At 49.7% G+C, this 12628-nt stretch overlaps 1 protein-coding gene across 1 annotated transcript in view; it reads left to right on the top strand.

Moving 5' to 3' along the window:
• Nucleotides 1-11428, top strand: part of LOC146805425 (E3 SUMO-protein ligase RanBP2-like) — a 427039-nt gene extending 415611 nt beyond the window's left edge. Inside the window, exon 28 of the mRNA XM_085622638.1 lies at nucleotides 10614-11428. Coding sequence (XP_085478764.1) covers nucleotides 10614-10735 — 122 coding nt within the window. The 3' untranslated portion in view covers nucleotides 10736-11428. The remainder of the gene's footprint in view (nucleotides 1-10613) is intronic.
• Nucleotides 11429-12628: the final 1200 nt, after the last annotated feature.

Below are 12628 nucleotides of genomic sequence, written 5' to 3'. Positions count from 1 at the left end.
CTGACGTGCCGCCCCCCGGCGCGCAGAAATGCTGGGCAAGAAAGTTTTCTGGGTCCAGTCTCACGCCTGGGGATAATTCTACGTTAAGTAATCTGCGGCTAGAATCGTCTCTACCAGATACATCGTTACCGAAGGTAAGTAAATTGTACATTAAAACAGTATTCTGGAGGAGACTACTAACCGCAGATTCCTTACCTTAGAATATTCATCAGCTGTCAGGCTGGATCCACACAATCTTGAGCAGCACCTCTGCATGCCGGTAGGTGGCACGACATGATGTGCGCGAAGCCAATATTATTGCCACTCCAGCACTCTGACGTCTGTTCCTTTCTTTCTGTGCCGACAGTTGTGGATCCGGAGAGCTACCTCAGTCACTTTTTGACCAACTTTTTCGCGACTTTTGTCGAGGTGTTTTTTTATTGTTTCCAGTGTGCTAGGAACATGTCCCCTCTAAAACCTATGGGTTTTAATCCTTGCGAGGAATGTCATAGACAGATGCCTATGACTGATCCCTATTTGGTATGTCTTTGGGCTTGGGCCATGACTCAGTCTATCTCCGACTGTTTGTCGATGCACTCCAAGGTGATTCGGGAGAGAGAGTTAAAGCTCAATTGCGGCAACAGAAGGCCCAGCGTTCCTTCTGGTCTTGGGGGTGGTCTCTGGCCCACACCTGGACCTGTTCCCGTGATTGGCCATCTTCGAAGTCCAAGTCGTCGTAAGTACAAAAAGAAGTCAAACCATTGGTTGCCTTGTCCGTGGCCGTCCGCCCCTTCCAGGGGCGTCCCCGGCAACACTCCCTCACTCCACCCTTGGAGCTGGCGCAGACCCCTACTCTGCGTCTCCCAGAGTTTCTAAGAGCCAGAGCGACTCCTGCCTGGCTTAAGGAGTTTTTACGAGCCATGACCCGCAAGGAGCTGAGAAGTGTTGCCCCTGGATTACCTTCGCTGGCCTTCCCCTCGACTCCAGTTGGGCACTCTGGATCTATTCCTGGTTCCAGACCAACTCCGATCCTGAGTCCCATTCTGGCTCTGCTACCCTCACCAGGTCTCGGCCCTTTGACGCTGTTGCAGAAGTCTCTTGATGCCATAAGGCAGTGTACCCTATTCTTTTCGACTCCGAGTTGGCACCTCATCAGCCCCATTTGAGATCGAGACCGGCACCACCTAAACTATTGCAGCCTTGGGCTCTGATATGGTGCCTCTTTCATTCGTTGAGCTTGAGAAGGACCTGAATTAAAGGCTTTTGAACCCACTGATGACGTCGCCGAATCCTTCCTGGAGGAGAACTGGTACGGAGAGTTGGGTGAAGCTAGCGGGTTTAGGCACCTTGCTTGTTTAGTCTCCCTACCTGGTCTAGCCACTAAAAAGTCAGTCATTTGCACTGGTCATGAGGAGGGCAGCTGAAGTTCTTGATCTCTGCTCCCATCAGTGGAGGTTAAGACTAATGTCTTCATGGAAGTGCTTCAGCTAGAACACTCCGGTGCAGAGCCCCTGCTTCCTTTTAACAAAGCCCTCATGTATGCCCTCCTGGGGGCCTGGTCCAAGCCCTCTTTTGAGGTCCACGTTAACTGTCCGGTTGCACATAGTCACTGTCTTGCACCAGGGAATTCCACATCCGCATGGAGCACACCATGCCGAGAGTTTTGTGATGCAAGCTTCAACGGTTAGAGTCAACCCAATCTCCTTCCCTACTACCCCTCCAGGTAGGGGCATCAAAATGTTAAAGTCCTTTGGTAAAAAAGGATCCTTTACCAGCCTGTACTTGTGGTTGGTCAATACCGTTTGCTTTTTGTGCAGGGACTCGGCGGCCCAAGTGCTGCCTATAGTCCCAAAGGAGGCTTGGGCTATCCTTACACAAGCCATGCTTGCCTGCAGGGACGATGCAAAGTAACCATCTGGTGTGAGTTGGACACCACGGGCTCTCTCGGCGGAGTGATGGGTTCCACATTGGCTTTAGGCGCCACACTTGGTTGTAGTTGGCAGGCTTTTCAGGGGATGTCCAGGGGAGCCTCATGGCCACGCCCCTCGATGACTCTTACCTATTGGTGACCAGGCAGATACATCTCTGGAGTGCTTTAAGGAGAGTATGGTCAAGGCTTGCTCACTAGGATGTCCACTGATTCACGTCAACCTCATTCCTTCTATCTTCTCTTCGTGGCTACTGTAGGGAGTTTAATACCCACCAATATCAGCCATATTTAAAGGGCCAGCAGGCTTTCCAGCCCTTTTGTGGCCGTGGCATAGATTCCCACAGACATCGTGGTTAGCAAGGACACCGTGCAGTTACGTTCCACACCTCTCGCTGCCTTCCCACCCAAACCTCTTTAGTGCACTCGTGTCGGAGCACTGACATCTGGTAAGGTCTAGGATCTGGCACTTCTTATCAGATTGACAGAATGTCACCTTAGACAAGTGGGTGGGCAGATCATGCGAAGTTACACCCTCCTATTTATCGCAACTCCGCTCAATGGCCGTTTAACGGCTGTCTGAGGACCATGTGTCCTTAGTAAGCCAGGAAATGCAGGCTCTTTTGGCCGAAGGAACCATCAAGCTGGTGCCGAAACCATAAGTAGGTCATGGTTGCTATTTCTGCTTTCTGGTGCTGAAGAAGAATGGAGGCCTTTAGCCCTCACAAAGCATTCCTGAGTAAATATAGATTCTATGCTCACCATTGCCCAAGCCCTATCTGCCCTAGACCCTGGAGGCTAGATTGTAGCATTGCTCCTGCGCAACACTTAATTTCACATCTCCGTCCCACAGACATTACCTACTGGTCACGGTGGGCTTAAAGCATTTCTAATTTGGATTGCTCCCTTTTGTCTCACAGTGCACTCTGAGCGTTCACGAAAGTGATAGTGGTGGTTGCTGCTCATCTTCGGAGGTCGGGGGTCCCAGTCTTTCCCTACTTCAACAACTGTCTGCTGAAGGCCGGCTAGCCCAAGGCGGTCATCACCCACCTCCAGACAACGGCAAACCTTCTACATTTATTGGGGTTCACTATGAACATGATGAAGTCACACCTAGCTTCTTTTAAATGTTCCCTTTCATCTGTACTGTTCTGGACACAGTGAAGTTTTGTGCCTACTCTAAATTTCAGAGAGTCTAGGACTTTCCGGCTATGATCCTGATGTTTCAGCTTTAGTCCTGGATCTTGTTGATACTCTGAGACTGCTGGGTCTCATGGCCTCTTGCATCCAGCTGTTGAATCACATAAGGTGGCAAATGTGTGCTCCGCAGTGGGATCTGAAGTTCCAGTGGGCACAACACCAAGAGAATCTTTCCGATCATGTCCAGATTTTGGAGAAGACTGCACCAGAACTGTAGTGGATACTGAACTGCGATCTGTTCAGTGGCACACCCATCTAACTTTCCTGCCCGCACATGACCTTGGAAACTGCTACCTCCCTTCTGCAATGGGGCATCCGCCTGGGCGAAGTAGAGATCAGAGGACTCTGGTCTCCGGTGGAGACCCGGCTCCATGACAATTTGTTGGAGTTGTGGGCCATCCGCATGGCGTTTAAAACCTTACCTCCATCCTTCAAGGGGAGGTTGGTTCAGGTGTTCGAGTCGTGAACTCTGTAAGGGGAGGCCCTGCGCCTTTGGAAGTGGCTGGGGACGTCAGAACATCTTCATGGTCATACAACACCTGGCGGGATTTCTGAAAACCGGGGCAAACAAACTTAGCCACCGATGCCTTGCGTACCACGAATGGTGTCTACACCTGGGGTGGTGCTGTCTCTCTTCCGCGAATGGGGAGAACCATGTCTTGATCCATTTGCCATCACCAAGAACACGCAGTGTCAGCACTTTTGCTAGTTGGAGTTGCCAAAGCAGCTCGCACTCAGAGACTCGTTCCCCTGTGGACTTCGGGACTACTGTACGCCTTTCCGTTGACACCACACCCACCCAGAGTCCTCAGAATGAAGACCCAAATCATCCTAGTGGCTCTGGATTGGGAACGGGGAGTGTGGTATCTCGAACTCCTGGGCATGAGCATTTGTCCTTCGATCCGCTGGCCCTTCGGATAGATCTCCTGACGCAGCAGCAGGGACAGGTCCCACATCCCAACTTGCAATGTTTAATTTATTATTAGGGCCCTGGTTAGGTCCCTTCTAGTACAACTGTTTTAAAAATCAACATCTTATTGTAGTTGTGAAACTAGTGGTGCTGTTTTTTTTCCTTCCAAAAAGGTTCCCAAGTTAGTAAAAATAACGAGCACTAGAAACAGTACTCTAGAAGAGCTGGTACAGGTGGAGGAACTCAACCTCATACCTTACCTGTCTCTGCCAATGATACAGCTTAGAGACGTGTGTAAAATTTATGGCCTGAAGCCTGGATCAAATACTACCAAATATCAGCCCAGAAGCTTTCGGCAGAGTATGACAAAGCGCATCCAGAGAATGACATTGATCTTGCAGAATATCAGAACACCCCCCCCATCCCCCAACATGAAGAGCTTCCTCTGGAAAGACTAGCCAGGAGGGCAGATATAGAAGCTCAATTCCTAGCTATAGAGAGAGAGAAAAGATGTGGGCCTAGGACCCATCTCTGGTGGCAGCACAATAATACATTGGGATTATTTTGACCCTAAAACCCCCAAAGGGATTGTCCCAAAATTCTGTGAGGGTGATTCATCGTTTTTGAGAGGGCCTGCCTTAGCAATCTGATAGACTACTAGCCGCAGATTCCTTAACGTCGAATTATCCCCAGGCGTGAGACTGGACCCGGAAAATCTTTGCCACAGCATCTCTGCGCGCCAGGGGCGGTACCAGGCAACCCCACCCTGATGTCGTCCGTGAACGTGACGTCAGTAAGGTCACACAAGTCCCACCCCGGCGTGCTGACGTTAGTTTTCCTTCAGTTCCGCGTGCAACACGGATCCGGATCGTGTCCCTGCCTGTTTTCAGGCCTTCTTTTTCACGCTTCGCGTGTGGGACAGTGTGCGAATGCCTTCGGGCTTTAAGGCGTGCAAGTCTTGCGCTCGTCAGATGTCGGTGACGGACCCTCATCCGATTTGCATGTGGTGTTTGGGCGAGCACCATGATTCCACGGACTGCGACGCTTGCCAGCATCTGAAAGCCTAAGTCCCGGCGGGAGCGCCGGATGAAACTCCTTTCGGCCCGGTTATCCAGGTCGGTGTCATCTCCGCGTCTGTCCCCCGCGGAAGGGTCCACGAATCTCCGCTTTAGCTTCCGACATCGCCCCACCCGTAACCGAGGCCCCTAGGGCGTTGTTCGCCCGTCGGTAAGTCATACAGCTTGTGCCTGAGGCCTGGTCCCCGCTCTGCGGAGGGCGCGGGTTCTCCGCGGGACATGCGGCCTTATTCGTCGCCACCCTACCTGCCGTTTCCCAGCGTTGGGGCGACTAGGGCCCAAATGGAGGCCTATGCTGCGGCTCTGCAGGCTTCCTTGGCCCCGCCTCCTCCTGGGACGCCCGAGGATCCCTTGCCACGTGCGAGGCCTTCCGACGGGTTTGGCTTCAGGTGTTGGAGATGGTGTGTTGTCGGGGTGCGGCCCAGCGGGGGTTCCCCTCTGCGGCCCACGGCGCCTCTGCCTCGCCACAAACCCCCAAGGGGGTCCCTGTGATGTTGCAGGAGGTCGCTGGGACTCGGGGCTCATCCCCGAGTTCCCCTCGGTCTTCTGGGCAGGCGGCGGCCTTGCCTGAAGCCGAACCGATGCCGCTCAGGTGCCGACGGCGCCACGGGTGCTGGCTAGGGGCTGGGGCGCGTTCCCGGGTCCTTCTCGTTTCTCCACGCAGGCGGCTGCTTTGTCGGAGGTCGAGTCGGTGCCTTTTCGGCACCGTTCTTTCGCCGCACCGGAGCCGGCCCGCCCCATTCTCCTGGGGCGCAAGTGGTGGAGGAGGTCGTCTCGGCGTCCCCTCCGACGCCGCTCGATGTCACGCAGACGCATGTGGCGGACTCCACGGCGTCGGGTCGTCGACTTGTCTCCAGAGGCCCCCTCCTCTCCGGAGGTTCGTCAACTTTTTGTTTCTTCTTCCCGGAGACGCTTTTTCCCTGGCGTCTTCCAGGGAGGGCTCTTCGCCGTCCCCGCGGCCTCAGCCTTCACCAGAGGCGCCTCAGGTACCCCACTCGTCCGTGAATCTTCCACCATTCCGGGGTTGGCCATTTCTTCCTCCAGCTGGACTCTAGGATGGCCGGCTTAGTTTACAGCCATCACCCACGGAGGAATTGCTCTCCCCACCACGACGCCCTATTGAGGCGAGTGCAGCCTTTGGCCGGGCCATTTCCACGGCCGCTGGCATTTTGCACATGGGTGACCCCGCCACCCCTTTCCCTACGGACCATTTGCTTGAGGTTCTCCATCAGGGCTCTGGTGGACGGGAGCTGCTTCTTCCTTTCGAAGCTTTGCTCCATAATTCTCTTTTGGGGGCCTCCTGCCACGGGGGATCCGGTGCCCCAGTCGCTCCTCCACCGCCACCGTCCTGCTCCACACGATCCAGTTTGCCTCTCTTTCCACCCTTCTACCCAGGGCCCTCTTCTGCAGACTGCTTTTCCTTCTTTACCTTTGGTGCTGTTTCCTCTGTCACAGGTGGCCCGTGGTTGGATTCCTGGGGGCGTAATCTCTTCACTTCCTCAAGTGCTGCTTTCCGAGCGCTCAACACGCTTTGTGTGTTGGCCAGGGCTACTTCTAGCTTGTGGGATTCCGTGGAGTCCCTTCTGTCTTCAGCCTCTCAAGAAGGTGTCTGCGCTGACCTGCGGCACCATGTGATGGATGGCCGGGAGTTGGCCGCGTTTATTCTTCGGTCGGCCCTGGATGTGTCTAATGCTCTTGGCCGCACTATGGCAAGTTCTGTAGCTCTCCGTCGCCATGCTTGGTTGAGGGATAACGTTTTCCCTGAGAATGTTAGGGAGCGTCTGGTTGACCTGCTGTTTGATGGGGTGCTTTTGTTTAACACCCATGCGGATGCCGCCATTCAGCGGCTCCTTGCGGGGCTCCGTCCTCCTCCTCCCCCTCCCCCTCCGTAAACTTGGCTTAGCGGTTCCTCTGCTGCTTTATGGGCGGCGCTAACCCCCCCTTTTTTCCGGGGTTTAGTGGTTTGGTTGGACCGTCTGTGTGTTCTGTGTGGGTTGGCGTGCCTTCGGGGTCCTTAGGTTGACCCCTTTGTGCTGTTGGCTGCTGGTACAGCCCCTTTGGCTCTTGTGCTTTTTGTGGTTATTGGTACACCCGTATGTGTTCTCAGGTTGGGCCTTCTGTATGTTTTTTGTTTGGCTGATTGGCAAGCCGTCTGCGGTTCTATCTGCAGGTCCTTTAGGTTCTTGTCCTCTGCTGCGGGACTTCTCTCTCAGAAGTGTTCCAATGTTTCTTGGGACGTATCATGCCCTGCCTTTATGTTCCTGTCCTCTGATGCGGGATGTTTCCCTAAGAGGTGTTCCCATGTTTTCTTGGGACGTATCATACCCTATGTGGGGTACTTCTAGCTATTGCATAGCTCTGTCCTGTGCTGGGAAGGTATGGTCGTCCTTTTTCGGGTTCCCTGCCTTTCCTGGCATCACTATATACCACTGGTGTGGTCTCTTGTCTTGTCCGGGCACAGCTTGCGCTGCTCCAGGTTCTGTCATTCTCAGTGTTCGCTACATCGCTCGACTAGTCTGGCATGCTGTCTACGGTGTCGTGGCGTTTCTGCCTTCCTGTCCGGCGTTTCAGCCTGGTCCTCTGTCTGGTGTTCCAGGGGGGCTAGGTTTCTCCTGGCTTTCCTGTGTTCTGGTTGACGGCTTGGGTCCGTCCTCCGTGTGTCTCCTCTTTCTCTTCTGGCTGGTCCCACTTCTCTTCGTGGTCGGTGTGTGTCTATAGAACGATCCTCCTTTGAAGATTGTTCTGAATTTCCCTGGCCTCTGCCCTCGGCTTGCGCCTGGCTTGTTCTGAGTGCACTGCTCCATGGTATTGCCAGCTGCCGGCTGCGCACGCCTGCTCGTTCTGGTCCACCGCCGTGGCCCCTAGTGTGTTCCCTTGTGCCCCTTCCTCTTGTTCTGCTGGGGCTTTGCGCACCTGTGCCTTTCATCTTACGCCTGCGCTTCTTAGCTGTGGAACCGTTCCTAGCTTGTGGCTGATGCCTGTTCAGCTGTCCTCTATTGCTGTGTGTTTTCCTACGGCGGGCTCTGCCTCCGGTTCACCTCTTCTCCCAGGAGTAGGGGTGGTTCCTTTTCTCCTGGGTGCTCCTCTGCGGCTGTCTGTCCCTACGAGGGTTTGTGGCAGTTGTACCTTGGATGGACTTGGGGTCTCCTAGTCTTCCCTTCGCCTTGTTATTGCTTACTTCTGCTTGGTAGGGGCTGGGCCGCCCTTCTTGTCCCCGTGACACGTCCCCTGCTGCGGCCCTGTGTTTCTTCCTACTGGGGAGGTTCTCTCGCAGGCCTTCCTCCCCTCTGGGTATGGCTAGGGTATCTATTCTACATTAAGGAATCTGCGGCTAGTAGTCTCTATCAGGTGTACAAGTTACTTACCTAACGTAATGATGTATCTAGTAGAGACGATTCTAGCTGCAGATTCCTTCACAACCCGCCCTTCCTCCCCGTTCTGCGAGGACCCTTCAGCTTGGTCTTCTGCACTCGCCTCCCTTCGGGTGGCGTTTGCCTTCTGCGGGTGCTCTCTTTCTCATCCTCCCTGGCGGGGTGCTTCGTTCTGTTTAATTGTGCCCCTCCTTCTTTTCTGGTGATTGGACGGATGGTTCATATGTACTTTTGCCTCCCTGCACCCTGGTTCTTCCAGTATGGGGCCTATTCATACTCTCCTATGCAATCCTCTGGGTTGGGATTTCTTGGCTGTGCCTCTGCCCTTAGCCTTTTACAGGGGATATGGCTCTCTTTGACGGTGTTGTCTTGGGGTGCTTTGTCGTTACTCCTCTGTTCAGCCTTGTTGCTCTTCACTATTATAGATTGTGGTTGCAGCCTTTCAGTCGTCTGCCACGTCATTTTTAACATGTTTCTTTTTTCTGCCTCCAGGGTGGTTATTGCCTTTGCTTTTCAGGGTTGCTTCTCAGAGCGGTGCTCTGCTCTTTCCTTTCCATGACTTTCAGTAACGCAGTGCTTGGCACTGTCCCTAATGGTGCTGTTCCTCACCATTCGCTTCTCCCTTTTTGTTTAACTGCATTTTTTCGCACACTGTTCCCATACGCTCATTTTTGTTTGTGATGGCTCCGCTTTACGACGTGGAAAAATTCTCCGAAGAAAACTGACGTCAGTGCGCCGGGATGGGACTTATGTGACCTCGCTGACGTCACGTCCGCGGACGACGTCGGGGCTGGATCGCGTGGTACCGCCCCCGGTGCGCAGATATGCTGTGGCAAAAAATTTCCAGGTCCAGTCTCACGCCTGGGGATAATTCTACGTTAAGGAATCATCTCTACCAGATACATCGTTACCGAAGGTAAGTAACTTGTACGACAGGTCCAGAGGAAGCTGTGGAGTGCTATCCTGTGGGGAATGTTCTTAGGAAAGTGCAGGGAAAGAGTCCGTGAGAAACATGCTGAATCCTATGATCTCATGAAGGGTACTCTGATTGAGGCCTCTGAATTCACCACTGAAGATTATAGAATCTCATTCAGGGAGGCTCGAAAAACCCAGTCAGACCTGGGTAGATTTTGTAGACTACTCAGTGCAATCAGTAGAAGGTTGGTTAGCTGGTAACAATGTGCATGACTATTAAGGGCTTTATAAATTGATACTGAAGGAGCATCTTTTAAGTAATTGTTACCAAGAGAAGTTGCATTGGATCCAGTCTGACGCCAGGGGAAATTAAAAGGCTAGGAATATGCGGCTAGATATTTTCTCCACCAGATATGGTGTTACCGAAGGTAAGTAACTTGTTCCTATTGAATGTTACTGATTTGAATCACTATTGATCCTGATCTAGTTAGTGTTGGATTGGTTGCTAAAGAGCAGCCTTTAAAAGTGTTAATACCTTTCTCATTAAACTGGGCAATATTAGCAGGCAGATCCAACCCTCTCTTCAGTGTCTGGATAACAGAAGCATTAACATATGTTCCATGTTGGTTTTTTCATGTTTATTTTCTCATCTTTACATTTAGTGTCTTGCATAGTGTAGGTAGTATGGCAGTGGATGACCTTACTGGGGCAAGTTGTACTCCTTGTGGGCTCCTTATGTTTTCATAGTCTTTGTATGTATCCTTTTCGGCCTGTCCCTCAGCGTGGTCCATTGTTGATCACTTTTAATGCACTCTCTGGCTTTGGCTCTGGCAGCCATTAAAAGATGGAATTGTAAGGTCTGGAATCCTTACAATTTGCATACCATGCAATTTCTCAAATATGGAAATTCTCTCAACTACCTAATGCTCCCAGCCCAAGTGTGATTCCTTGTAATGCAATATAGTTTATTGTCAAGAAACTTAAGGATTGATAACTAGTTAGTGCTGGCTGTTCCACAATTCTCATTATCTTGCAATGACTGTGAGGGGAGTTTTACAAGGGTATGCAACTCACCTGAGCCACATGATTAAAATTCCGATCTCCTTTGCCTCTCAGGATATTCCAGGCTGTTAACCTGTGCGAGTAGGCACACGTACAAAATAATAAAACTACAAGCAATTTGTTCTGTTTCATTATCTTGCATTAATAGCTGTCTTTTCCTGTTTGATTTTTAGATGGTGAGGGAAGAGCTGAACAATTTGCTGTTAGATTTAAAACTCAGGAGATGGCGGATTCCTTTAAGAAGACATTTCAGGAATGTCAGCAGAATTTGCAAGAGTTTACAGCTCCATCATAGAAAGACCAGAATCTGCCTTCTAAAGCTATTAACAATCTTTCTTTCCTTTCTTGGATTTTGCAATCATCTCCTAATGTTAAGCAGAACTGTAAATACATCATTGTTGTGCCAGTCTGTCTTGCAGAGAGGAATTCATTTCTCGTTAAATCTCTAGCCAGCATAATGTTTTCCTGGCAGATATAAGAACTAAATTGAGACTTTAGCGATCTCTGTACTCGAGAAATTCTCTATCGTTATACCCACAGATCTTTTATTAAAGTGATTTGTATACTGTAAATTAAGACAATATTTCTACTAATAATTCAAATACATTCCCATTCAATTTTACCGATTCAAGCTGTATGGACACCCATCAAATTGTAACCATATTTGGTTTTTAGATTGCTACCAGTACCTTGCTAATCTTTTGGGCAGCAAAGGTACAAACCTAATCATGTATGTAAATATGGTACATATTTAAATGTAAATGCCTTGTCTTTGTGTCTGTATGCTTACAGCCTGCGAGAGAACTTGTTCTTAACACATTAACCTGTTCCGTTACTTTTAAATGTGGTTGGTGTTGGGGGGGGGGGGGGGGGAGCAGCTTCTTTGTATACTGTTTTTTCAGCGTATTCAATATTAATAAATAATGTTTTTATAACTGTACCATGCATTGTTACAGCTATTAACAGATAAACGTGTAATGTGTTCCTCTTTCTCGCTTTTTATCTTTTTAGTAGTGTTTCTAGAGATCTAGTTGGTAGATCAAGGAAACATATGGGTGCTTGCGTTATTTAAAGACCTATTTGTTCAAGTGAAGATTCTATTGCTGTAGTGGTCGGGTTTAGCTGTGCTATCAGCATTCTGTTTAAAAACATAACACAACCTTCTTTAATACTCATTTAAGATAAGATACTAAAATGTCCTAGAGTTGGGACCAGTGGATAAGTATTATAAAATGACCCTTTCCATAACCACCATCCCTGTTTCTGCACATGGCAGAACCCTTTGCCTCTTAAATCACATTTGGCTTGTTCTAATGCAATCCTTTGGCTTCAACCTCAATATTTATTTTTATAAAACATGTATTACGAGATTGATTCCTGCTCAAGGATCCCGCCACAGAACATTCTTAAGCCTTGTTTGTAGATCTGGCTGGAGAGAGGAATGATGAGACCAGAGAACAATATTGGTTAGGCAGGACAGTTACTTACCCCGGAAGTACTCGAGTGAAGCCAAAGTAATGTACACCTCTTCTTGCAGGACTGTTTGCGAGCCAGCGTCACAACGGGTTATGTCCCCCAGACCCTGGAATAACCTGACCCCACTTCAGTCTGAATTTTTTTCACTAATTTCTACTTAGGAAATGTTAACACTCAATAACAGCCTTCTGCCTTAGTGATGTAGCCTCGTATCTTAAATCAACCTGTCGGTGCTTATTGCACATAAAAAAATTCTCCCAAATCATAGGCTTCTCTGTATTCGAGGCTCTATATACGGTCATCTGAAGACACAGGGCCTCGTGTAACTGAGGACGGTTCACCCAATGTTATCTTGATGTGACCATGTAAATACAGAGCATTGAGTATTGTAATAGCCAATTTGGGACTGCCCACAAATGCAGTATTCAACTCTTGAATAATTTCCAAATGTTCTGTGTTTACTTGTATTTATGCATCTTTGATATTTTTTGACATTTTCGTCTGTATCAATTTTTTCTTCTTAATTTTTTTTTCTCTATTTATCCATTTTTAATTTTGGATTTAGTGTATAAAGGCAGTTGTAATGGGTAAATTTCCACATTTATTTAACTGATAAATGTTTCACATTTGAATACAGGTTTTAGCTATATATCGTAGAATTCAGACACCTAAAAACATTTGCATTGTACTATAATCAGCTGTGTATATGCAC

The sequence above is a fragment of the Triturus cristatus genome, chromosome 8 (assembly GCF_964204655.1).
Source record: "Triturus cristatus chromosome 8, aTriCri1.1, whole genome shotgun sequence".
Lineage (NCBI taxonomy): Eukaryota > Metazoa > Chordata > Amphibia > Caudata > Salamandridae > Triturus > Triturus cristatus.
Note: the sequence above shows the minus strand (reverse complement) of the source record. Positions and strands in the feature narration are given on the sequence as shown.